General features: G+C 42.2%; 1 protein-coding gene across 2 annotated transcripts in view; it reads left to right on the top strand.

Moving 5' to 3' along the window:
* The window catches only part of LOC146864031 (activated RNA polymerase II transcriptional coactivator p15-like), a 133,083-nt gene that overhangs the window by 22,747 nt on the left and 82,805 nt on the right, over nt 1–27,531 (top strand). For both annotated transcript variants that reach the window (XM_085630739.1, XM_085630748.1), the window contains exons 2-3: nt 8,135–8,207; nt 26,061–26,183. In XM_085630739.1, coding sequence (XP_085486865.1) covers nt 8,136–8,207; nt 26,061–26,183 — 195 coding nt within the window. In that variant the 5' untranslated portion in view covers nt 8,135. The remainder of the gene's footprint in view (nt 1–8,134; nt 8,208–26,060; nt 26,184–27,531) is intronic.

The raw sequence follows: 27,531 nt of genomic DNA on the forward strand, positions 1-27,531 counted from the left end.
CATAAGTATGCAAAATAAACACAGTGGCAGCAAAATTGCATAATTTGAATGGCCCTGAATGAATCCCAAATATGGCTGTTTTACTATCTCACATTGCTTGCATGACGGGCCAGTGCAAACTTGGTGTGCCAGTCTTTCATTGAGCCTCAGAGCAAGGGCCCACGGTAGGGGAACATTTAAGTAGAGGAAACCCCTTAGGTTGGACATCAGAGTGGGATGGTGCAAGAACGAAGCCCACGTTTTTAACAAAGGGCAGTGGAAACAGCCCACTTCGAAAAGCAGTAGCAATCATTAGTGAAGCAGGTGTAGTAGCGCTGGGGTCCAGGAGTGTGAGGGATGCGGTGGATCACAATTATGACTACCTTTCTCTTAAGAAGAAAAGACAAGCCTTGGCAAAGCCAATAGGTCTCGCCTTTGGGTTCTTATAAGTTGTGTGTGTGTGTGTCAGTGTGTGTGTGTGTGTGTGTCAGTGTGTGTGTGTGTGTGTGTCAGTGTGTGTGTCAGTGACAGAAACAGAGTGACCACAGGAGGGATAAAAAGAAATAGAGGCTGAGTGCCTGGCTGATGGCTAGAAAGAGAAACCGCAGAGGACTAGATACAAAGATAAAAAAAGAGCAGCAAGGGGAAATGGTGAGAGGAAGAGTGTAAAGAGATAAACAGAGGAGCAGAGAAAGGATGACAGAGGAAGTGCGAAAGGCAGATAACAATATATATATGAAAGGGGAAATAAGTAGAAAATACATGAAAACTAGCCCCCTGCTAGTAACAGCACATGTGTTAAAGGACACGGCCTGCAAAGAAAGCTGGAAAAAAGGCGACTGCCCACTTGAAGAGACAAAACCCATGAGCAATAAAAAAAACCCTAGCGTCGCCTTCTTGCGTTCGCCCCTTGCCCCACACTTGCATAATTACTGCCTGCTTTTATTTGAATTGCGCCAACAGCTCAGAGCCAGAATGCTTAATAAAAATATTGCTAAAGAACAGTTTATAGAGCAGTACGATTCCAGGGAATGGGAAACAGCGTGGGGGGGAAGGGGGAGAGCAAGCAAATTCGGTGAACGGAGGGGTGTCTGGGGGTGCAATGGGGAGATTGAGGAATCCAGAGTGAGGGAAAGAAACAGTTGAGGAGAACAGGTGCGTAGGTACAGGGGTAGGTGTGAGTGAATACATGATCGTGAGAGCTCTGGGGAGGGCCGTGAAGAAGGGAGAGGGAGAGAACAAAGAGCTGCTGGCTGACCGGACAGTGTGGGGTGTGAGGGGGCGAGGGGGAGACGAAAGGCGAATAAGGATTATAGAAATAAAGGTGAAGATGGGGAGGCAGGAGTCCGGGGGGGCACGGGGGTGATGTGGAGGAGAGAAAGAAGCAGCAGTGCACTAAGCGAGGTTCAGAGAGTTGCGTGAGGAGTTTCCGTCAGGGATTGAGGGGGGGAGACGAAGAAGAGATGCGCCTGGAAAGGAGCAGATGGGCGGGAGAAGCGTTTATAGGAAGGTCTGAGGGGAGAAATCAAAGAAGAGGGCGTTAGTGAGGAAGGTTGCAGAGCAACTTTAAAAACACCTTCCAAAAGAGACATTTAAAAGACGGGGGGGGGGGGGCAGTTTGTAAACAGCTAGGCAGAGGGGTGATGGTGAGATTGCAACAGAGCATCTCGTAAGCAGTGTTTAAAAACTAGACAGCGAGACTGCAGCAGGACACACAGGAGGCATTCGTTGTGAGGACAATAATACTGCCAGCATCACCCTGCAATGGAGGGGGTGAGGCTCCAATAGGGCTGCGGTTGCTGGAGAGAGAGAGAGATAGGGCCAGGGATATCAGCAGCTCATCGCTGTCTGCGCGACAGGACAGGAGTGACACAGGAAGTTAAGCATGAGACGGGGAGATGTGCAGAGACGCGGAAGGAGGGGTGTGCGCAAGGGGAGAGCGGGGAGAGGGGAGCTAGGAGGAGAGGGGAGCTAGGAGGAGAGGGGTGACAGAACGCAAAGAGCAGGAGCAGGGGGGCAGTGCGCGATGGGTGTGATAGAGGGTGGAACATGAAGATGGGAGACCGAGAGGAGATGGAATGATATGTGTGAGAGACTATGAGGAAGAGGGAAGCAAGAGAATAAAAATAGGATGACGAGACAGCGCGTGGAAAAGGGCGAAATACACCAGAGCGAGAAAGAGAAACAAGCAGGAAGTGGGATAAGGGAGGGGGTAGGGCACGTCGCGCCCTCTAAGGGGAGAGAGGCACGCAGGCTGGCAAATGGTGTGCACTTTCGCGGCCGCTTTGATGTTCTCAGTGGCCGCGCGGCTCACTGAGAACATCAAAGCGTCCGCGAAATGATCACGTAGGCTGCCAAATGGTGCGCGCGCCCGGCGCACATGCACTGTATTTGGAGACCTGAAAACACTAGTTTGCACTTCCAAATCCCCCCCGTTTACTAAAGCTCTCGCGAGAGCAGCGCTAAAGCGCTGGCTCAGGCGAGACCTAAAAAAAGGGTATGGGGCTAATTTTCGTTGGTAGCAATAAAGCTGAGAGCACCTTTACTGCAAAAGTTGGGGACAACCCAGAGCTAATTTATTTTCTAAAAGGGATGAGATGTGGCCTAACAGCAAGAACTGCCGACTTTGGAACCGGGTTCAAATCCCGGTATCAGCTCAACATTCTGTGATTCTGGGCAAATTACTTAATCTCCCCATGCCTAAAAAATGAATCTGACCATGTGTAATGTAGCTGGTTCGCATATAAACTTCTAGTGCCCTCGGACCTAGCCCGTCCTAGATAAAACTGCAGAAAAAAAGGGGACAGAGAGCCTGCTTCAATATTGGAGGGATGCCCAGGCATGGTGGAGAAGGGGGTCAAAGAGGCAGAGGATATAGACTGCTACTCAGAGCCGCAGCTATCCTGAGTGCAGTAATTGCAGCGCCATTGGGGCCCGAAGTGCGAGGGCCTCACAACAGACAAATTATGGGGAGCACAGTTTTTTGCTCCTTATAACTATCTGTTTTTTTTGTACTGAATTTGTCCAATTAAAAGTCTCACATTTATTGTGGATTATGAGCTCTAGAAAAAGTATCCATGAATTGATCTCATAAACCCCGTCCCCTCATCCTGCCCTGCCCCTTCCCTACCCAATCCTTGCAATAAAGTTTGGAGGGTGGCCGAATTCAAAACATTTTGCTTTGGGGGCCTCAGAGGAAAAACGTTTGAAGACCTCTGAATTAACCCATTTTCAACAGTTTCTCCAGATCATCCCTCAACTGTTCGACTGCAGTTTACACCTTTCTAACCCTGTCTACCGCCAGTTTTGCACTTTTTTCAAGCAAAAGCTACATTGAAACTCTTCGTTTATCCAAATTTTAGGTCTGGGCTAGAGACAGACTTTGCTGTCCCTCCGTCCAAAATTGATGTAATCAATAACAAAAAGAATTCACAATGATACATACACAGAGATGAGGCTTTGGGCCAGGCTTTTCCCCCATTAGTTGATTGGAGTGTCCTTTACGTGTTACATCAGCATAAATAGCATAGTCAATGGTGTACAGTCACTGGCTATGTTACGAGTATCTGGCTTTGTTACTAGGGTCATTCACATTTTGGGTCAGCCTAAGGCCTGCCATTAGGTAGTTGGATTATCAGGCAGAGTGAGTGATGGCATTGTGTCCCATTAATGTCTGCTTCCAGGAACAGGAAGTGGCATGTACACTGAGGCCAAGGAATTCGCTTCCAGGCACCACCATGGCACATTCACATTATCCTCGCTCAGGGGGTTGTTGTGGGTGGTGTAAGCTATGAGGCTAGAAACAGCACTGCTGCCCCCACCAAGAGGGGGACTGTACAGAGTGAAAAGACCACATCTTCAGCTCCATGTTAATGAAAGGTCCCAACCCGAGCTAGGATGACCACCTATTTTGCAATTCTCATATTAGGTTGTAGTGTATACTTCTGTTACTGGCTATAGGCAAAAAGAGATGCCATGCAGCTTCTTCCAAACTTGTGTCAGCACTTCTTTCGTGGGCATAGCAACTGCACAGAGGAAGGCAGAGAAGCATTATTAGAAGTCATAGCAAATGCAACTGAACGCCATCTCCAAATCCTTTGCACCTGCTGGCTGTCCAGACCCGACCTGCCACATAAGGGGCCGTCCCTATGCGGAAAGATTGCGAGCTTACAAGAGATGGGTTGCTCCGAGTTGCCGCTATGGTGATTCTCTTATAGAGCTGATGTCTGGAGACAGTGGACTCATCGGCATGGAGGAACAGTACTGTGGCTGGACCCTATGGACGCAGCTCCAGGTTATCTACTAGAGACTGCACAAGTCAACAGTGGAAGCCCGGGGCCCTATGCCTAACTATATGCTCCCCCCTGCTCAACTGGTCAGTTTTCGAAAATCTCAAAATCACTGCCAACGATCCCCCAGACCAACTCAACCTTTCCAGCTAAAAGGCCCCTTAAATGTTCTTAGACTGGGCCACCAATTTCCCTATTCGGACAGCCCCATAAAAGGCTAGGCAAACATGCTACCTTAAACAGCTGTGAATGGCAGACCTCTGGCAAATTTGAACCCAGGGCAACCAGTCTCTGCAGGCCAGTTGGCTTTCCGCTTTCCCTCCATCCTCTGCCAGCCCATTAAGGCTTTTTTGATGGGAAATGCATAGGACCAGTCCTTGTGCCCACCCAACTTTACACAGAAAATACCTGTTTGCGTAAGCCACTGTTTGTCCCTCCGTCTTTTAGCTTTGCCAGGAATGCTACTCAGAAAGGTTGCTCCAAAATGTCACCCTAAGTAGGAAGGGTATTCCCAGTGGAAGTCCCATGCTCGCTACGCCTTTGCATTTAAGTAAGCCCGACTGATGAGGGATGATGCCCCAAAATCGGTCCCAGGATGCTTGTTTCTGGTCCAGGGAGGACCTGGCCTGGCAGTTTGGGCTGGACTGTTTCCTTGGGGAGCATGGTCTAGACTGATTTGCATATGGCTGATTCTAAACTATAATTATGTGGAGTGCAAAAAAAAAACCAACGAACAATGGATTTAACCCAGATCTGTGACTGGGGGTGAGTGTTTGATTTGTACAGAATTCCGTCCATTATCTGTTCTTTTTGAATTTGTCTGCCTAAGTGGGAAGGGTATGCCCAGACGTGGGTCCCATGCTCTCTACGCCACCAGATTCAAGTTAGCATGGCTGATGAGGGGTGATACCCCGTAACCGGTCCCATGTTGCTTGTTTCTGGCCGAGGGATTGTCTGGCGTGGCAGTTCAGGGCTGGACTGTTTCCATGGAGAGCAGTGTCAAGACTGATTTGCATATAGCTGGGTCTAAACTGGAATGGCCTGGTGGACAAAAACCAAAAAGTGGATTTAAAACAGATCTGTGACTGGGGGTGAATGTTTGTTTCATTTGTTCAGCATTCCGTCCATCATCTGTTCTTTTTGCAGATGACACCATGGCTTGAAAAATGCGGATATCACAGGAATGCCCCCTCCTAGTCTATCCTCGACGTAGTAGCTAAGCTGGCTGCCTCAAAGTCTGTTAGAATGGGGCACCAAACCTCCAAAGACGATCCGGGAATGGGAATACTGCTTTCTCTGGATGGTAACTGGATTGAACTCCTGCAACTTTAGTCGAGACAAAACATCAGCACCATTATTGAGTACCCCTGGGACATGCTTTGCCCTAAAAGTAATGTTATTTAGCAGACCCCCTCTAGGCTGCCCCCCCCACCCACTCCCACCTCAGGAGGAATCATGAAACCATAAGTGAAGCCATCCAAAGTGCCTATTCTGCCCTCGGGTTACTGTAACAGTTAAGCCAATGGGTCAAATCCTGAATGTTAACCGGAGATTGGGCCTTCTGGAAAACGGACAGGGAATGGCTGCTTCCTCTGACCCTTTTCTATGTTTTTTTGAAGCACTTGAACTCTTGTTGTGCTGGCATGCCACAAAAGGAATAATTGTGTGTGAATGTATAGGTCCCAGGTGGTCTTGTGCACGTTTTTCTGTTATAGTCCCAGCAAGCTCCCTTGTTTTACCCCGTCCCTTGGCCCGGCCCTGCCCGAAAAGACTGAGGTACGTTGGACTCTGGCTTCCTACCCATCACATGGCATAACCAAGAATCTACGTGAGTCTGCTCCCAATACAGTGTTTTGCAGGTTACTTTCTTCCTACTAAATGACCCGTCATAATCTTTCCGTGATTGCTCCTAAATTCATCATGCGCACAGACAGTTTTGTTTTGGTCACAAGAGAGCTGATGCCCCAGTTCAGGGAACTTCTCTACCATGACTGAATGAAAGATAGTGAAACATTTTACCGAATTCTGTTTCCCCTACCTTCTGCTTGCACGGGGAATGAGAGCAACCTTTGGAATGCGAACACTCCTTACAACGTTTAGCATCCATCCTCATTGGAGTCTCAATAATGTGATTATATATCTCCACAAACGCACCATTCCATATCTTTTCTATGAGGTCTCAAGGCGCTGGGGGGTTTCGAGCAGCTCCGTGGTCATCCAAAGAGCCAGGTCTTGAGGTCCATTCTGAATAGGTGCAGTCAGGCTTTGCGTCTGTGGGGATATGAACTCCCCCGCCCCCAACTAATCCCACTCTGGTCTCACCCAGATCCATACTTGGCAAAGCAGCGGCTGTCGCAACATTACCTTTGATGGCCGTCTCCTTGGCCCTGTCCGGTTGCGCTGATACGGAGGATGTAGTCTCTGCTGCAGACCATTGGCCTTTCTCCCCTGAGGGACACCCCACCCCTAGCAAGTGGCTGGGGAACCACTGCACTCTATGCTGGGTCATATGCTGAACTGGGTGCAGCTGCCCTTGATCACCCATCCCAAACTGGGAGACCAGCTTCCTTGCCCTCTTTAAATCCCCGCTTAACACTACGTTGTGGGCCCATCTTTCTTGGAGAGCAGGAGCAGTACACTAGCGAGATTAGCTAAATGTGATAAAATGAGAGATATAACGAAGCATTTAAGGTAAGACTGTTGTTCGCTTCCCAAAATAGATTATACATTATTAGTGCTAAACATATTCGAGAACTCACAGTGTGAAATTAATCCAAGACCTAACATTTACAATACAATTTGTTGTATCTTAGTATTCTGGCCTCTCTGCATACTTGATTTAAAGTGCCATTTCATATGCCCTATTTGATCACTGGACAGAAACTCTATTCTGAATTTATACTTGTAAGATTGCAAAGGGTCTGTCTCACAATACAATACTGTATTAAACCTTAACTGGTCATAGCCCTTTTACGTTAATGTAAGGAAAACCACTACGCATAAACATGTTTTCAAGTTATGCCATTTTATGTTAATTTGGTATTAGCATTTGTATAGACCCAACTATCGATGCACATGAAAGATTGGCAGGTGATGGGACGTCAGATGAGGAGGATGGGAGTTAGGTTGAGAAGTTATCTTGCTTAAGAGTTGCACAAAAAGTGAAATACGGTGCCAATGCTGAATCTAAGGCTTATGGGAAACTAAGGTTAAGTGGCTTGATTGTGTAGAGTGGCTGAAGTTGGAATTAAGTACAATGTAGTTGTAGGATTTGGATTGATGATAAATTATCAGTTAGTGGTTAGAGAGGATTTAACCATAGGTGTGTGTTGTCTACGAGTGTGTGCTAAAGTGTAAATTGTTACCATCATTAAGTGTTGTAAGTGCGGAATGTGATGTAATTAGGATGCATACAATTGTGGCTATAAACTAAAATAGAATTATGAGCTAGAATGTACATGGTTGGTCAGCTGTGGGAGTTCCACTTGTGTCGTTTGCTACCTACCTTTCATAAGGTTGCAGTTAATATACTTACGTGGTTACTCAATGCCTGGCTCCTTGGAACTAGGAGCACTGGTTAAACCAAAGCCCAATGCTCCCAGTTGTTCGCTGTGCTTCAGAGCAATGTAGATCTTAGTGGCGGGCGGAAGCACTGTCTTTGCGTTCTGTTGTGCAGGTTAAATCAGGGCAAATGCCTTTCGGTCTTAGAGGGCACTGGCCTACTTTTTAGGCACAATACCTTTGTTGAACTTAAAATTGCAAATTCGTTCACAAAAGTAAATGTATGATGAATGCTGTTGTTTTGTATGATTTATACGATTGCTTGAAGTTTTTACAACCTATTCTATTATTTTGTCTTCCCTCAGCATGCCTAAATCAAAGGAACTCGACACTTCAAGCTCAGTTGAAAGTGACTCGGGCAGTGAGGCTGATAAAAAGGTGACTATTGCACGCAGCGCTATGAACTTCTCAATGGATTCTACATCCCCATTTGCCCACCATATGTGATTATTGTAAAACCTTGCTGAAGATGTAGCCAAGTAGTTGCCTTATTCCCATAGATGTGTTTTGGCATGCACATGTATGAGCTTCTTTCACCCTAGTAGGCATTAAGTCATTGGCTGTAGTTTCACCTTGGTTCTTTTTTTTATCACTGTATGAGTTGTACCCTGGATCTGTCTCGAAGAGATGTGGCAGTTGCTTTACTATTTTTGCCAGCATTGAGTGCCTTGTTCTGTGCTTGGGACCAATTTAAATTTTCCAAAATGTTCTTGTACTGTTGCATTTTTAGTTTTCTGTATTGAAAATTAAGGGGTAGTATATGCTATCTATCCTTGCATTTGAATCATTTGAACTGAATAAGTCACAGACAAAAACTGTAAGCCACATCCTATAATATGAACACTGCGTTGTAGTGAAGAGCTCTGGAAACCAAAATTCCAGCGTAGTTCTGTGTGAGCTCCCAGATGGACTTGTAATTTGCCTTATTCTTGTAGGTGAATACTTTAGTAAACTGTGGATTCACCAACCCACGGCAGAATATTGCATCTAGTCTTCATACTTTGTTTCCCTGATTCGTGAGATCTCTAGGACAACGAAGCAACATCAAAAGTGAGATGTACCGTACTCCACAAACCAGGACAGGTTGTGGATCTAAAGAATCTATGAAAGAACAGTTGCCTACAAAGCCTACTTGATTTTCATTGTAGAAGAGAAGTGAACATGCAGTCAGGGTGAAGCTGAAAGGTGGTGTGAGGCTGAGTGGAGCTCTCACAGTTGCAATAAAGATGTTAATGTTCAGCCAGAATTCTGCGTTTTTGGCAAGACATGAAACGTTAAGATCTTTAATAAGATTTCCACAAATATAGTATTGTGTACAGCAAAACGCACAGTCAGATACACAACAAAGGAATTATTATATTTATACATTACCCTCTGTTCAAGATATCTAAGTGCAAATGTAATATGGTGGCGTTATTGTAAAATGAATGGCTTTCACAGTTTTTGTAAATTTGTACCTTCTGGGATTACTACTCGCTGAAAACACCGTTTTGTAAAATTCTAGTATTACAAACCTCCTGCCAAAACCTGGTAACCTCGTAATTGGTTTGAAAATATTTGCTATTCGTGAGTGCAAAAACTAAAATTTGGCTCAACAAAAATAAAAACGCAGCAGCAAAGTATAAGTTGATGAAATAGTACCTTAGCAAAGTGCAAACGAATTGTCTTTTGGTTTAAAAGAGGAAAAAGCGACTAAGGAGATTAGTTTATATTGCAGTTTAGAGTTAAAAGTTGCCTGTTGCTGAAAAAGTGCATATTTTGCAACCTGGGAGTCCTAGTGACTCATGGTCGGGGGCAGTATACCATGTGGTAGTGATCAGACTCGAAGGCAGACTGCTGTCTTATGCTGTGATACAAACGATGTGTGAATCACAGGCAAAGGACCTACAGTAGGATCATTGTGGTCCTACTTGGGGTCTCCTTAGTCTGGCCTGCAAATAGGCTGTCTAGGTACTGGACCCCTTCACAAAAAGACAAGGTAAAATGACAAAAGGTTGTGCAAGGAGGTAGTGTGATCACGAGGCTGAGTCAATATTCTCCTCGCCCGTATTAAGAGATGTTGGATTCTAGCGATAGGCTTATGTTGGCCTGAAGGTCCTATGTCTGGACTCTTTAGGCTTGATGGAAGCTTCCAGAAGTCAGTCAGTAGTAGCAGGGCTGGTGCAGAGTGTCAGGCATGTTCAAACCCAAGAGGAAATGGACAGTACTTGACTCCACGTTTGGAAACACCACACCAAGGTCCATGCAAGTCTGTTCGAGATCTGTTGCCTTCTTCAAGCTCAAGTGGAGCTTCAGCATATATGGCCAGTCCCTGGCATTAGTTCAGCTTTTTCTGCAAATCAGTGCTAGTGTAGGTTTCTAGTTCGAAATCCAACTAAGCTGGGGTGGCGCTTCTGGGAAGGGCACACTTTATCTCTCTCCAGATGAATTGCACTGATCATTGTGCCTATAGGCAACTGGCCATACAGCCTCTTCAGCAGCCTGCTCTAGCAGGGAACTGCAGGAAACTTTGTGTGTTCTCCTCCAAGAGGTCCTGGAGTTAGCAAAGGACTAAGTGAGTAGTAGTAGAGTGCTTGTGTTTTCTCTGCGATGGAAGCTATTGCCCATCTTGCGTTTACGGTTTCAAATAGATGTATATGATCAATGGATGGCAATCTTAATGAAAGGGACACTAATGGGGATTGCAAACTGTCCTCCTTACACACACCCCCACATGGCTACAGAGAGTGAGGAGAGACGGAGAGTGTTTCTCCATAATCCGGAAAGCAACAAAGGTGCCCCTGAGGATCACAAGTTCTGCAGTTTGTCGGGCCCTAGGGATGAGGATCCCAGCAAATTGCCAAAAAAAAAAGAAAAACACTGGAGAAAAGGATAAAAAAAAAAGGTTGGAGGCTTTCATCCTTACACTTGCCACTGGCTCTTATTTCTCGAGCATTGAGATTCAGGATTGGTACAATGCACACTGGTCCTACCTTTTGCCACAGAACCTCTGCAAATGGTCATACCATGTATATCTATCAAGTTGCATGACAAATCCACCTCCTTTTATGAAATTTATGGGTTAGATCTAGAATATAAGTACTTATATTTCGTTTCTCAAGAGTTCTGCATGTTGGAGGAATCCGAATGATAGGTGAATCATGTATGCCGATGATGCCTTGTTCTACATGCGGCCACCTAGAGATGTAGTGGCACAACGTAGCAGGTCTTCGCATGAACAAACATAGGATTATATTTTTCATGTTAAGATTTTTTTTGTTTTTATTTTATTTTTTGAGTTTTATATAGGGCGAACTAATCAGGTATCAGAGCGCTTTACAGGAGCACCAGTTTCGTTACAAATGGACACATTCATTTTTGTTAGGCAGAGATAATTGTCCAGTTGTCGAGGGGAGGGGCTGATAGAGATCAGGATGTATATAATATCCCTACTTCCACAGATAGAGTAATCTCACAGTTACAAGCACATACATTCTTCATACACTAGGGCCCATTACACTAACATACACTCAAATACTCTACCAACAATAACCTGTGGAAAGAAAAACTCCTAAACACCCTGCATCTATATCGGGGTCGATAAGATCTGGTTATTGAGACTGCCCTTAAACATAATCTAAACAATCCATACAATAATAATCAAAATAGGATACTCAATAATTGACGAGAAATAATAACCAACACCATATTCAAAGTTATATTGCTTTATCTAAAATTAGTCAAAGGAAATCAATCAGAATAAATCATTTTTCTCATAGTTACCTATTCTAGCTAAATGTCAGAACGGGTCAGGACAAGTCTCTCGGTAAAGTCTCTCAAGACGAAGTCCTCTCAGCAACGATCCTCACCAACGCAGATTCGGAACGCGGCAAAAGGCAAATGGCAAGTGGCAAAGCCCTTTCTAGGCTAACAATTCTTATAGCAAGTCGAACAAAGAAAAACATAATTTGTAATTAACTTCTTCCGTCAAACCTCTGAGCAAAGCGAGAAGGAAAGGATGTAGCATCGCTACATTTAAAAATCTCCGCTCAGGAAAAATCACAAAATAAACATAACGGAACAGGAACCAAAAAATACATTTGTATCTTATAACTTCCACGTCTCCTCGGCAATGAGATCACAGTTCAGAGTCTTTCTTTAAAGCTCCTTTGTTTCCCAAAGCTGCCAAGGACGCTTCATTTCATTTGGAGATCGCCCAAAACTGCTGCTGTCCTCACGGAAAATTTCAATCAGGCAAAGCAAGGACTGTGGTCAGCTGACTTCAGGACCATATTCAGCAAGGCTCTCTCTCGTCACAAATTCTACTCGAGGCCAGGCTTTACGTATCGGCCATCTTTGTTTAGGCCACAATAGGCCACAATAGACCATCTTAATTAAAAGAGACAAAAACAACGTTACCACAGCATAGTGATTGAACAGTGTTAACCCCACTAATACCCTTATGTGTATGCAATTATCTAGCTCTTGCAACATAGAAAAGCATTAATTCGAAAAGCGTTTCGTGCTTAAGAATAAACAGCACTCAGCAACGTTTAAACATGAAAACATGCACATTATTGTTAAATAGCACACTTATGCATTCCCACGTGTAATTCTCTCTTGTTAAAACAAACGAGTTGATTAGTAAGTATAAACACTTACACAAGACAAATAATTAATAATTAATAATTAGTAAATTAATATAACAAATAGACATACCAGAGCTTCAAAACCCAGTTATTTTCAAACTGAAAACTCTGCTCTAGCAATCCCCCCTTTGGTGATTTTATCACCAAATAAACCCCCCAAAAAAAAATTAGTGAAAATTTAGTCCCATTTTAAGAGAAATCGGAAATGTCTTTTTCTCATTACACAACACTACACACCAGTCACTCTTTCATCATCCCTCTTTGTTTCCAAATAAACACTCTCCCTCAATTCTTCTAATTCAATTTCTTGTGGTTCTCTTTTCAACCTTTTGTTTTTCTTCTCTTTATCCAATTTCTTCCCTCCCCTGTTTTTACAACACACACACACTAATCTCAGTATCAATAAAGCAATAATTATGCAAGTTAAAGGAAACAATATTCTACCTATAATAGTACTAACTATTTTTGCAATAAAATCTTTAACAGCTATCACTTTATTAGCTATTTTAGTCCATAAACTCTCAGCTTCAAGTGGTACTAATTCTTCATGCAAATCAGTAATATTTTTGATATAGACCTTCAGGTCTTTGCTTTCATCTGGAATGTAAGTGTAACAATGTTGAACTTTCCGTAATCCACAAACTCCACCCTCCTTGGCCAATAAAATATCAAGGGCAAGTCGATTTTGCATTGACATGGCACGTACGGCACTTAATTCCGTATTCACTAAAAGAAACCCCCCAGCGGTATTTGTCGATAAGCGATCCACCACTGTTGACAGTTTCCGAATTCCATAAGCATTTAAAGAAATTCCCACTGCTGGAATTAAAACCCCAAAAATATCACCCACAATTTCAGACCAGGTTTCTCTCTTGAAACGCATTAGTAAATTAATATGTTCTACATCTGTTATTTTATCTATATGAAAAATCTTTGGAAAGACCAAACCCACATAACACGTGCCATACCAATGGTCAGGCAACTTGTAATAAGCCTTGTTCCCACAAACATAATACACTCCTGGGAAAACTGTATCTTCTCCACCTCTGAAACCCCAACCTGTTGCAATGAAGTATGTATCATGGCACTCACTAGTCCCAACAAAATATGTATCATATTGGGATTTCCTTCTTGTAATGCATAGTTTACCCTTTTGTGGTACATCTAGAGCTAAAGTTGGACTAGCCCCATTTCTCAATTCTTTTCCCATTTCAATGTCCCAAATTGTTTCACTCACTTCATATTTCCCTGCTTTCTTATGCATGTTCAATCTCCTTTCCTCTACCATATCCAGGAAAGCTTTCTCCTCTTCTTTCAGACTGCAAGTTAAATTATTCTTAAAAATGTAATCTAATGTTAATCCTTTTTCTTCAATAAAAATTTCACCAAAAGTGTTAGCTTCTTTAGCTGGATTCAGCTCTTTGTTCATTGGCAAATGCCCAAAAATACTATCTCTGTTAGACATCTTATAATCTACTTTCCCTAACAAATAAAAAACACTACTTAATATACTACATGAAATACCATATGTAGCTGGCAAATGATGATAAGTAACACCCTCTGAAACGGATGCATACAAACGTAGCAATCCCTTACTTCCATTGTTTTCACATATTCGTACAACAACTTCGAAAAAACATTACTAGAAAAATTATTTATTGACCTATCTTTGTGTATGTAAGTATTACTAATTCTATTCAAAACTAATTTTTGCGAATTCTTCTCTATATCTGTCATATTTTCTGTATGCATCTCAAATGTAACTTTAAAAGTAACTAATAAAACTAAAACTCCCCATAGTAGCATTAATAATCCAGTACAGCAGCAGCACATTCTACACCATCTTTTAAAGAAGGCACATCTACTTTGATTATCCTCTATGTTAGCCATTTTATTACTTTGACCTTGTCTTTTGACTTAGCCTCTACTACTCCACTACTATTATGCTTTGGATTACTTCAGACAACTGAATTTCAGACTTTCTCTTTTCACTTTTCCTCCAAGTGATTTTTCAGTTCACTCAATTTGGATATTCATCAGTTTTCACTCCTTCTTCTTCAGCAACATCAAATTGTATCAAATCATCAATAACATCCTGTGCATCTGACTCTTCTCCAATGTCAGTCAGAATAACTTTTAAGATTCCTTCTTTTTCCTCAACCACTTTTCTCAAGATCCCCTCCGGATTACCTCGAGTCACTGTTTCTTCTTCTCCTTCTTCAGACAGTGCCACATAAGACCATTCCGGTGATCTGTATTTTTGGTTGGGTCTTCTTATTCTTTTTATTTCCTCAGGTTCTCCTGATTCTTCTTGCTCCTTTCTTTTTACTTCATTTTGACTCGATACTTCATTCACTTGTTCAGCATTTGATGAATTTGTTCTTATTACTCTGTATCTCAATCTCTTTACTCTGTTGTTAGGCCAACGATTTCCTTTTATCACCTTCTTCGGCCTAATTTCTTTATTGTTTCTTTCTCCAATCCAAGTTCTCTTTCTCAGAACTCGACCCTCTGTTTGTTCATTCTCACTCTCATCCAATTCTGTTTCAAGTGCCTTCTGTTTTCGTTTTCTAGCAGTTTTCTTTTCCTCCACAGTTTCTTTCACCACTATTTGAGACTTCCCTACTCCTGTCCCTCCTCGGGTGTCCGACACGCAATCTTCTTGCTGTCTACTTGTCCCTTCACCTAGCTTATTAGAAGAGTTCCCTACACCTCCTCGGGGGTCTTCCGCAATCTGTCCCTCTCTATCTTCTTCTGACCCTGCTTCTTCAAGTATAATCTCAAGTGGTTCTTCAGTCTCCTCCTCTTCTGATTCAGGAGTAATCTCTGTGGAATTGCTCTTTTCTTTTCTTTTTTCTTCACTGCTTTTTGAAATTTCAGGCTCTCTTACAGAATCTGATCTCCTTTCTGAGACTCCCAATGGTTCTCTTGGAGTTTTTTCTGCTTCTTTTCTCACTGGTTCTGGGTCTTCATCATCACTGGAATCTGATTCTTCAAAATACTCTTTACCAGTTCCCTCTTTTGGGTTTGGAACTCTGAGTATGACTCGCATGCACCCAGTTTTTCACACCAGCACACTTCACTGCAGTTGTCGTTGTTAGAATGACTTGTCTCGGTCTTCCCCACCTTGGAACTAAGCAATTTCTTCTTCTGTGCACCTTAATCCTCACCCAGTCTCCTGGACTCAGATCATGAGCTTGCTTCTTCTCAAGTGTGGTAGCTTCTTCTCCAACCTGGTGAAACACAGAATGAACTGCGTCAGCCAGGCCTTTACAGTAATCCAAAATCATGTCATCAGTTATTGTCATCAACTTATTGACAGGTACAAATGCATGGCGCATTGCACGTCCCATGATTATCTCGTGCGGACTTAAACCAGTAGTTCTATCTGGAGTAGATCTAATAGTCATTAGTACTAGAGGCAAGACGTCCGGCCATTTCATGCCAGTGGCTAAGCACATTTTACCAATCCTGTTCTTGATTGTGCCGTTTATCTGCTCAACCACACCAGAAGCCTCTGGTCTGTATGCACAATGTAGCTTCTGCTGTATGCTTAATGCTTCACAAATCAAACTCATGAGTTCATTATAGAAGTGTCCACCTCTATCAGACTCAATCGTCACTGGAAACCCGTACCTAGGAATCAACTCCCTTAACAGTAATTTTGCCACTGTCACTCCATCATTTCTCCTAGTCGGATAGGCCTCAACCCATCTTGAAAACAAACAGACTACAACTAGTACATATCTCAGTCTGTTCACTTGGGGCATTTCAATGAAATCAATCTGCATTCTTGTAAAAGGACCTCCTTCTCTGCCTATTGTTCCCAGACTCACCACTGTCTTTTTCCCAGTGTTAAATTGCTGACAAATCAAACACCTTTGACAGATGCTCTCTGCAATTGTCCTGAACTTTGCATTGTACCAGGTCTGCTTGAACGACCTTATCATCGCATCCCTTCCCAAATGTCCCTGGCCATGATACATCCTTGCCATTGACGACAAAATGGAGTTGGGCATTACTGGTCTGCCATCCCTATAGACCCAAACATGGTCTTTTTCTCTTGGGGCACATCCTGCCTTAATCCAATCTTTTTTCTCTTCCTCTCCTGCCTCATCCTGCAACTGCTTCACTTCATCCCATGTCTCTAAGGCATTAGTAAACATCACAGAGCAAAAAGACATTTCCCCCTCTCGTTCCCTATTAATTGACTGATTCGATTTTGCACAGTATTGAGCAATGTCATTTGCATACCGGTTTCCAACCGTGATAAAATCCTCCCCTTGTCCATGGGCAGCACACTTTACAACTGCTAACTCCTTAGGCAGCTGTATCGCCTCAAGTAATTTCCCAATTGCTTCAGCATTCTTTATTGGAGTTCCACTCGATGTCAAGAAACCTCTTTGTAGCCAAAGCTGGCCAAAATCATGCACCACTCCAAATCCATACTGACTATCAGTCATCACAGTCGTCCTCAAATCTTTCCCAATTTCACAAGCTCTTGTCAATGCCACCAATTCAGCAACCTGTGCAGATTTCACTCCTTTCAATGGTGATGCTTCCATAACCTCTGAAACTTTGCACACCGCATATGCTGCACATAGCACACCATCATCATTTCTCAGGCATGAACCATCCAAAAAACAACACATGATCACTTTCATGTAAGGGAAGATCCCTTATGTCTGGTCTCGGTTTTGTACAGTACTCAAGCACATCCAAACAATCATGATCATCTTCTGTTTTCACACCCACATTTTCAATATCCGGCAAAAGTGTCGCTGGATTCACATTTACACATCTCTCAAGAGTCACATTTGATGCTCCTAGAATCACTTTCTCATATTTAGTCAACCGACTATGTGACATATACTGAGTTCTGCTTCTTGTCAAAAGAATTGCCACATTGTGAGGTACGAATACCCTTACAGGATATCCCATTATGATTCCCTCACTCTGTTCCAGACTCCTGCATGTTGCAGCCACAGATTTTAGACAACCTGGTAAACCCACAGCTACAGGGTCAAGTGTCGATGAGAAGTACGCAATAGGCCTTCTCAGTAATCCATGTTTCTGAATTAACACTGAAAGTGCACATCCATTTCTCTCACTGCAGTACAATTCAAACTCCTTTTCGTAATCAGGCATACCCAAAGCTGGAGCCTCACACATTTTATTTTTAAGCTCTTCAAATGCTGCCATTTGTTCCCCATCTAGTTCCAATGGGTCTGTCATCTCACTTTTTGTCAGTTTAATCAGTGGCTTTGCTATCAGCGAAAAATTAATTATCCACTGACGACAATAACCCACCATCCCCAGAAACATCCTCACTTCTCTCTGGGTCTTTGGAGCTTTTATTTCCCTGATGATTCTTATTCTGTCATCAGTCACTTTTCTCAGACCTTTTTCAATATTATGTCCAAGATAATGCACCTCTTTCTTGCAAAATTGCAATTTGGCTGGAGATACCTTTAACCCTCCATCTGCCAAATGATTCAGTAAAGCTATGGTATCTACTTCACAAGCTTCTCGTGTCTTTGATGCCACAAGTAGGTCATCAATATATTGCACTAGTACTGAACTTTCAGGCATGATCAAACTCTCCAACGATTTTTTCAACAACTGATTAAATATCGAAGGACTCTCTGTATACCCCTGTGGGATTCGACACCATGCTAAAATACGCTGGCCAAACCTAAATGCAAAAATCGGCTGGCTGTCATGATGCAATGGAATTGAAAATAACGCATGACACAAATCAATCACTGTATACCACTCAGCATCATGTGGAATCTGATACAGGATCACTGATGGATTTGGCACAATAGGACAACATGCCACCACAATTTGATTAACTTTCCTCAGATCCTGTACGATCCTAAATTTCCCATTAGGCTTCTTTAGCCCCATTATCGGTGAATTACACGGACTACTCAGTAGTTCTCTCAGGACTCCCTGCTGAATCATTTTCTCAATTATAGGAGTTATTCCCTCAATTATTTCTGGTGTCATTTTGTACTGAGGAATGTTAGGATATGTAATTCCCTCTTTCACTGCAATTTTCACTGGATCTACATTATTCATCAATCCCACATCCTCTCCAGTAAAATCCCAAACTGTCCTTTTCACTGTGTCCCTCAGCTCTCGAGGCAAATCCTCTGGATCAAACACAGCAAATGCACCAATTAACTCACTTTCCCTGTTGTCTAGAGTCACTCTGTACAAAACATCCTCATCTGGTGTTTCAAAAGCTATTCCATCCGGTGTACAGAAAATTGTGCAATTCATCTTGCATAACAGATCCCTACCTAACAGGTTCACTGGACTCGTGTCACAGACAATAAATCTGTGCATGTCTGAAAATTTCCCTATCTGTACTCTTACTGGTTCCGTAAGACGTGTTCTGATTTGTGTATTGGCTACACCAACTACTTGGATTGCTTCCTCCGAGAGAGGAAGATTTCTAATATCTGTTGACCTGACAGTTGATCTTGTCGCACCTGTGTCTACTAAAAAAGTAACACCTTCTTCATTTATTTTCCCATCCACAAATGGTCCTGCCTGGTCTATTTCTAGAGTTGCACCAAGTATGCACTCTTCCTCCTCTCTTCGGCACCGTCAATAATCACCCTCAGATTCACTCCCTTCATTCTTTAACAAGTACTGTTGTACCTGATTAGAACGCCTTGGTTTGTTTACCTGCTCATCATTGTAGAATCCCGAATCCTGATTATACTTTTGTGCTCCTCTATTCTGCGGCAAGGGCGGTTTTGGCTCTTGACTCTGCTGTCTCACAACTTTCTGCTGTTGCTGCTGTTGATTATTCCCCTCGTTCTGCACCTGTTGATTTAAGGTTTTACCCTCATTATTCACTAATGGTGGATTCGTACAATCATTCCTCCAATGTCCCAATTGGCCACAGTTGTGACAAGGAAACTTTTTTTTCGTTTCCTCAAGATTCCCCTTTCCTTTCCCTGCATATCTAGGTCTATTCCCTGCATTATTTCCTGGATTATTCGCCTGTTCCATCAACTGTGCTTCCTGTCTTTCTGCAACTTTCACTTGTGCCCACATTGCTTTCTCTTTCAGCTTTCTTTGTTTTGCTTCAATTTCATCACTGAAGTATTTAGCATGTCTCAGAATTTCATCTATTTTCTTACTCTGCCAATCCACTGTATGCTCACGAATTCTCTCACCAATTTCAGGTCTCAGGCCATATACAAATCTGTATACAAAATGACTCAAATCTTTGTCACCCAGGTGTTCATCTCCACTGAATTGTTTAAACGCCAGTATCAGCCTCTCGTAAAAAGCATGAACTGATTCTTTTGCTTCCTGTTGTATTCTATCTATTTTTACCCAATCTGTCTCTTTTGCAGGTACTTTACTCTTCAGGTATACCATCACCTGATCATACTTTCTCATTACCTCTGGATCTGGTGCTCCTGTTCTTGGATCTCTTGGATATTCCTCAGTAGGCCAACTCACAACTATTTTACACTCAGTCCACAAATCTGCTGGAACAATTATATCAAACAGACTATTCAGGTCAATCCACAGCACTTTTGACAATTTCACAAACCTATCTACCTGCCTATACCACTCGACGGGCTTTTCTCTCAATCGAGGGAAATCATTCGTAAATGATAAAATATCCTGTCTGGTCCATGGAACATGTACATATCCTCCTCCAGGTATTTCTCTCATAGGATAATTATCCACTGATTTCTCTTTTTCTCTCACTGGAAAAGCTGAATAAGTTGTTCTATCTTCAGATTCCTCTCTTTTCTTATACCACCTATCCTTCCATTTTTCTACATCTCCCCATCTTCGCAATAATGCAACCATTTCTTTAATCTGTCCTGTTCTACCAGTTGCATTCAAATTTTCAATGTCCTTTTCTGAAAAATCCATCCTGTAGGTTTTTTGCAAAGCTTTAACCTTATCAATGTCAACTCCCTGCTCATTCGCTATTGCTCTTAACCTGTCATGTGTATTTCTCGCTCTCCAGGTAATATTTTTACACATAAACATTAGTTCACCATCATGATGACTTTTAAGAATTTCTGTTGGAACTGTCCCTGTAACAAGCTCTTCTAATTCTACCCGTAACCTAGCCACATCAATTGCTTGCGAATCTTTATCCTTTTTCTGAAGAACTTTCATCCAATCATTCAAATCTTCAGCTGTTATTGCAGTAGTTTTCCTCACTGGAACCACTCTCTTTTGCGGTTCTAAAATTGGCATCCCTGAACAACTAGCTTCACTAGCATCTAATATTTCACTACATGTATCATGTCTGGACTGTCTCAGGTCACTATTTTCTGTCCTTTTTCCTGAATCTCCTGAAGGACCAACTGAACTTATCAAATTATTCCCAACATATGAAATCACTAAACCATTTTCACCTATTCTCTGCTTGTCAAACACAGGCATAACCGGACCTATTGTTACAGGCACCGTAACAGCTTCTAGATTTTTCGTTAACTCCCTAATCTTTTCAGTCAGCTCTGTTGTAGTTCTAGCTAATTCTCTTGCATTTTCGTCACCACTTCGATTTACTTTCTCCCTGAAAGAATTACCATTTCTTGATTCGGGTGTCACATTTTCTGTCTCAATGATACAAACTGTATCTCTTATTGGAGAAACAACTGGTGTACTCTCTTCTGGTTCTGGTCTATATGGAGGTGGTCTTTCGTAAATCATGTCATTCAAGACTTCATCCTCATATTCATTAACTCCATATCTTCTCATTTCTGACTCAGGAACCCTCTCTGCTCCTTCTTCAACTGTTCTCATTGGATATAATCCCTCTGACATACTAGCATCTCGCCACCTTTTCATTCGATCATGATGAGTCTCACGATCATGTCTCCTCCCAAACATGTACCTGTACTGTCCACCAGATCTCTGTTTTTCTCGCTCATGTACTTCCTCTTCCCATTCCACTAAAGCCTCAAACTGTGTAGGTCTTGGTTTCGGGTCAAGACATAACATCTTTTCCCGTAAATTTCTCAACACGGCCAAATTAAATGAACCATGTTCTGGAAATGCTAGAACACCATCCTCTTTAGTATACCTAACCCAATTCTCCAACCATATACAGGTATGATACCCATATCTTGCAGCCATGTAGGGTGCAGGTGTTTTCGGTGGAGGTAACAATTCACCCTCTCTCGTCTTAACATCTTTATCCTTGTTAAACCACTTTTTAATTTTTCCAAAGAATGTTTTCTTCTTTTTCTCTTCTTGGTAATACATTTTAGTTTTTACCAAAGCTCTCTACTCTTTTCCGTATTATAAATATACAATACAGATTTTCAACCAATAATAGCGCGACTCACACTAACGCACCAATCCTGGAGCGTCTACGTCACTAGAATAGCTCTTCCAATCCTTGCGCGGCTCACACCAACGCACCAATCCCAGCGCGAACACTATTCTGATCTATTATCCAATCAGAGCGCGGTCTTCCTGACGTCAACAGTCGCTGCAGTCACTTGTCTCCTGTCACTCGTCTACCCCTCCTTTACAAAATCTTTTCAGTAGACTTTGTGTCAAAATTTCTACAAAATCTATTAGTTACGACATATAAACATCTCCATTGTCTGCTTCGCTAACCACAGAATAGTAAAAGAAATCTATTTCACAAGAACCTCTCGTTGACACAGTAGCACTTCCCTCTACTCTGCCCTTCTAACATACATTCATTAACTGTTTCCTCTAGGACTTATCCAAAGAGTCTTACAATCAACTAAATGTATATGCATTCACTCACATTCATACAAGAAAATATAGTACATACACACAGAATCCTGCTTCCCGAGAACAGCAAACAATCTGCTCCACTACAGAATTATAACACACGTTAACCAAGCAGTTTACCCTGCCCAGTTCCTCAAACAAGCTCAGAGAATACCTATTACTCCTCCCGCGATAAGCTTTAACGGTAAACCTTACGGATCCCTGGGACTTAAGACCAGAGTTTCACAGATAACCTTCACTACCATACACACTCCTTATATACCAGAAATATATTCTAATAGTAACATACAATAATGTCACTGATTCCGAACCCAGACAATGTGAATTTTCCTGCATACATACAGGACCAACAATCCCGTCTTTCCCGAGAGCAGCATATACTTCCCTCTGCCCTACTACGGAACTGCTACCAGCTTCCAAATTCCAGAAGCACTACATATAACTCAACATGACAACTCCAACATATAGTATTAGTACATATACCAACATCAATAATCAATAATCAATATGTAATCTAATCAGATCAAGACAATCATCAATAACCATCCTACTCTGCTACCAGGAAATTGATAGAGATCAGGATGTATATAATATCCCTACTTCCACAGATAGAGTAATCTCACAGTTACACGCACATACATTCTTCATACACTAGGGCCCATTACACTAACATACACTCAAATACTCTACCAACAATAACCTGTGGAAAGAAAAACTCCTAAACACCCTGCATCTATATCTGGGTCGATAAGATCTGGTTATTGAGACTGCCCTTAAACATAATCTAAACAATCCATACAATAATAATCAAAATAGGATACTCAATAATTGACGAGAAATAATAACCAACACCATATTCAAAGTTATATTGCTTTATCTAAAATTAGTCAAAGGAAATCAATCAGAATAAATCATTTTTCTCATAGTTACCTATTCTAGCTAAATGTCAGAACGGGTCAGGACAAGTCTCTCGGTAAAGTCTCTCAAGACGAAGTCCTCTCAGCAACGATCCTCACCAACGCAGATTCGGAACGCGGCAAAAGGCAAATGGCAAGTGGCAAAGCCCTCTCTAGGCTAACAATTCTTATAGCAAGTCGAACAAAGAAAAACATAATTTGTAATTAACTTCTTCCGTCAAACCTCTGAGCAAAGCGAGAAGGAAAGGATGTAGCATCGCTACATTTAAAAATCTTCGCTCAGGAAAAATCACAAAATAAACATAACGGAACAGGAACCAAAAAATACATTTGTATCTTATAACTTCCACGTCTCCTCGGCAATGAGATCACAGTTCAGAGTCTTTCTTTAAAGCTCCTTTGTTTCCCAAAGCTGCCAAGGACGCTTCATTTCATTTGGAGATCGCCCAAAACTGCTGCTGTCCTCACGGAAAATTTCAATCAGGCAAAGCAAGGACTGTGGTCAGCTGACTTCAGGACCATATTCAGCAAGGCTCTCTCTCGTCACAAATTCTACTCGAGGCCAGGCTTTACGTATCGGCCATCTTTGTTTAGGCCACAATAGGCCACAATAGATCTTAATTAAAAGAGACATAAACAACGTTACCACAGCATAGTGATTGAACAGTGTTAACCCCACTAATACCCTTATGTGTATGCAATTATCTAGCTCTTGCAACATAGAAAAGCATTAATTCGAAAAGCGTTTCGTGCTTAAAAATAAACAGCACTCAGCAACGTTTAAACATGAAAACATGCACATTATTGTTAAATAGCACACTTATGCATTCCCACGTGTAATTCTCTCTTGTTAAAACAAACGAGTTGATTAGTAAGTATAAACACTTACACAAGACAAATAATTAATAATTATTAATTAGTAAATTAATATAACAAATAGACATACCAGAGCTTCAAAACCCAGTTATTTTCAAACTGAAAACTCTGCTCTAGCAGGGCTACCTGAGCTGGAGTTGTGCAGGGTTAACAAGTTTAGATACCTGGGGATCATGGTGGCACACATAATCAATAAATACTGAAAATCAATATTGATTCATCATGAGGAAGTTCCTAAAGGGGTTACAAGCATTAATAACAGTACCCCTCTCTGTTGTGAGGAGAGTTACAATTTCAAAGATGGAGTATCTGCCGCGTTGTCATTACAACATGCAAAACTCTTTGTCCATTGCCACCCCACGCATTTAAAACACGGAATATTTAGCTGGTTTCTTTGGTTTGAGCTGAGAAGATGAGCAAGGTTGCTCTTGACGTATTAAATTTGAATTAAAAGGACGGTGAACTCTGCTTTCCAGATTTGGAACTATACTACTATGTGGTACGCATTCAGCATGCTTCTAGGTGGTTCACTACAGAGGATGACTGGGACAAACGATTGTTTGGCGGAACAAATGGGAATACCTTACTCCTAGAATTTTTCATGTGTGGGAGTAATATCCCTGGAGATTTTCTCTTTTTGCCAGACGGGTAGGATATGGGAGATAGTTGTCAAACGGGTCCTGAAACGTCCCACTTTAATGAGTGTGCCTGATTTGTGAGTCCTATATCCATTTAAACAGATAGACTTGGCTATGACAGTGGCTCAGTGGCGACAGGGCGCTGTAATTTGTCCTGAGAAATGTATCTGGGGAGGCCTTCATTACATTTCAAGAGGTGCGAGACCCCTTCCGGGTAGGCCCTGGACAGTTTTTGAAGTACCCCAAGTGATCAGGGACCGCAAGAGAAATCTGGATAGATTTTCCTAATGCTCTCTCTCTCCCACTGGAACCTTACCTTAGAGACTATCTTGCAATTGGGCATTAGCCATCATATGGTAACGTTAATGAACAAGGCTATAAAAGCGCATAGAGCAGGGCCTCTGTTTAGGGCTAAGCCGGCCAGGGAAGCAGACACGGGTGGGGGGAGGAAACCTGGTGAAAAACAGTGGGAAGAAATGTGTGCCTTGATGAATAGGGTTCGTGTGTGATGCAATATTTAATTTGATAGCCTTCAATTTCCTCGCACTTCAATTTCTATTGCATTTACCAAGCTCCAGTCACATTTGCGCAGAATTTACCATGGCAGGTCAGTTACATGCCTCAGGTGAGGTGGGGAGGGGGTGTTGTTTTTGTTTTGGAAATAGACCTGTGGCCCGAATGCACTCTTTTGAGAAGAGGTGGTCGTGAGACTGAAAAGAGAACCAGGGGCCCCTTGTGTCTTACCCAAAATAAATGGCTATTGGGAAATTTTGCAGACCCCAACGAAGCCAAAGATAATGCAGTATACATTTCTAGCACTGGTGTTGGCGTATAGCAGTTGGCTGGATAGGTACATAGAGTGGCAGAATGGTGTAGTGGGTAAGGGCTTAAGGGGAAGGACGTTAGCTGAGGATCTGCATATTAATAACGCCAGAATGTATGGCAAATTTAGGGGAGGACTTGGGTCTGGACTGAGCTGCTGGGAGATGAGGAATTACCGTTGGAGGTGGAAGAATCGATGTGGTATGGGAGTGCTGTTGAGCATTGAGGTGTTCTTTCCTCCATTCATTAACAGGAATGATATTTCAAGTGAAGCCAGAATGATGTGGATGGAGTGTAATAATTCTAACAACCTGAGATTATACAGCAGACACCCTGGATTCTTTGTGTTTGTTCTTGGTGAGGGAAATGCTGTGGCAACTACTGTTATTGTTATATTCATATTGTAAAAAACTTTAAATAATATTTAAAAAATGTTAGGTGAATACAAGCCAGGGGTGGCTTCTTGGTAGTAGTACAGACTAAATTCAAAATGCATTTGTAAAAGTTTACCAGTGTTTTACCTAGTTCGTTTTTTATTTGCTATACGTTTTGGGACTTGGCAACAACACTTTTCTGTCTTTTTAGGCAAAACGAAAAAAGCAAGCACCCCCAGAGAAGCCTGCAAAGAAACAGAAGACTGGGGAAAGTTCTAAAGGATCATCAGCTGCTTCCAAGCAGAGCAACAAAGCAGATGATAATATGTTCCAGGCAAGTTGGTTATGGCTAAACATTAGGTGTAAAAGTAGGTGATTAGGCATTGTGTTTTATGTGTACATCATACGCTGTGCATGGAGTATACAGAGACCACCTTTTCCCCTGCAATATCACCAGTGCAGGTTTGAATGTATGGCTTTGAGGATAGTCTGCAAATAACATTGTGTTCATTATGATTTACTCTGCAGTTGTTTTCTAGATGCAGTTTAGAATCTCGCATCATTGGTAGTACACTAGTTAGTGAGCATTGAAGTGGCTCAAACTTTAATTTTTTTTTCTTATTAGATGATTTGTTTGGATACTTCTGTTTATGTTAATGGTGTAATAGTAGAAAAGTACCTTTATTGTTGTTTCCTGACTTATGATGTTGGATTCTCCAAGCTTCCTTAATGGTTGAACTAGAGGCGTTTGGAAACTTCTAAGAGTTTGACATTTATGGATAGTTTGTGTCATGCTCCTTTCTATGTCCAGGCTTCTATCGGGATGTTAACAAGGCACATCTTCAGGGTGCGTCCACCATTTAGTTGTTCAGGGTTGTCGAGACTATGTTATTTACGATAACTTGATAAAGCGCAACGACTCGACCTCAAAGGGGCATCTCGGAGCTTGGATAGCAGATCAATTAGCAGTCTACCATTAAAAGAGCCAGGTCTTAAGATGTCTTTTAAAGCCTGAAAACTCAGTGCATGCCCATTTGATATGAAGGAGGGGAGCTTATTCCAATTATGGGGAGCAAGATATGAAAATGATTGCCCACCATATTTTAGAGTTCAAATACGTTGTGGGTTGGAGGAGAAGCTAGTTACTTGATCTGAGGTTTGTTTGGGAAATATAGGGGACTAGTTTATCCTGCAGATATCTCAGTCCTTTGCCTGACCTGGCTTTAAAGGTCAGACAGAGCAGTTTAAACTTGCTCTTTTTTTTACTGGCAGCCATTGAAGGGCCTTGTGTGCCCGGTGGCTGTTTATTAACCAGTTGGGCAACAGTTTTTTGCACCACCTGTAATTTCAATAGAAGGGATTCTTTGGATGCTGCGGTTAGTGCATCTCCATAGTCCAGGTGACTGATTATGGGTGCCTGGACTAGGGTCTTCCGGTAGGACACCGGAACCCACTGGAATACCTTCTTAAGGAGGCGCATTACCCCAAAGCACGTGCCACGGGTAGCTATCACCTTCTGTTTCATCAATAGTTTGTTTTCTATCAGAATATCTAGATTTCTTGCTGTAATTTTAGGAAAGGGGGCAGGGCCGAGCTTGAGGGGCCACCAATCAGTTGTCTCAAGGGACTGTGCCTTTCCAAACAATAAAATCTGTTTTTATCCCTGTTCAACTGAAGGCAGT

The sequence above is a fragment of the Triturus cristatus genome, chromosome 2_1, assembly GCF_964204655.1.
Source record: "Triturus cristatus chromosome 2_1, aTriCri1.1, whole genome shotgun sequence".
NCBI classification, from domain to species: Eukaryota; Metazoa; Chordata; class Amphibia; order Caudata; family Salamandridae; genus Triturus; species Triturus cristatus.